The sequence below is a fragment of the Fulmarus glacialis genome, unplaced genomic scaffold (assembly GCF_000690835.1).
Source record: "Fulmarus glacialis isolate BGI_N327 unplaced genomic scaffold, ASM69083v1 scaffold25615, whole genome shotgun sequence".
NCBI classification, from domain to species: domain Eukaryota; kingdom Metazoa; phylum Chordata; class Aves; order Procellariiformes; family Procellariidae; genus Fulmarus; species Fulmarus glacialis.
The window spans coordinates 752-1,240 of record NW_009214002.1 but is presented as its reverse complement, the minus strand read 5'-3'; the positions used below and the strand labels follow the sequence as shown (position 1 = coordinate 1,240).

Genomic DNA, 489 nt, shown 5'->3' with positions numbered 1-489 from the left:
GAGCAGGGCCAGTGCTGCTGAACATGTTCTGGGTCTGGAGCGAGAGTTTGTCCTGCTGCACTGAGGTGGGACCCAGAGGGCTGATGGACAAAGTGCTGGTGCAGGGTTGGTGTCAGGGGGTATTTGCAGCTGCAGGGCTCCCCTGTACAGCGGGTAGGAGAGGGGTGCTGAGCCCCGGGTCTGGACTGACTCCTGCAAATGCCTCTGCCTGCCCACTGCAGGGCGCAGGGCATGCAGGGGCCAACTCCAGCCCAGCTCACCTTCAGCTGGGTGCGGATGTTCTCACACTGCAGCTTCACTGAGCGCCTCTGGATCACCTTGAAGTCCCAGGCACAGAAGACTTTGATGGCCAGGTCCCCCGCAGAGCTGCCTATGCGGTAGCTCTCCCCGAAGGAGCGGGACATGCTGCAGCGAGGGGAAGGGTGTCAGGGCAACAGGGCTGGGTGGCGAGGGGAAGGCTGGGAGGTGCAGCGGGACTGCCGGAGCAAG

General features: G+C 63.6%; 1 protein-coding gene across 1 annotated transcript in view; it reads right to left on the bottom strand.

The window, feature by feature from the left end:
* Window positions 1-489, bottom strand: part of TMC6 (transmembrane channel-like 6) — a gene marked incomplete at both ends in the record, with an annotated part of 4,848 nt that overhangs the window by 3,612 nt on the left and 747 nt on the right. The window contains one exon of the mRNA XM_009578407.1: window positions 261-405. Within this exon, the coding sequence (XP_009576702.1) occupies window positions 261-405 (145 nt within the window). The remainder of the gene's footprint in view (window positions 1-260; window positions 406-489) is intronic.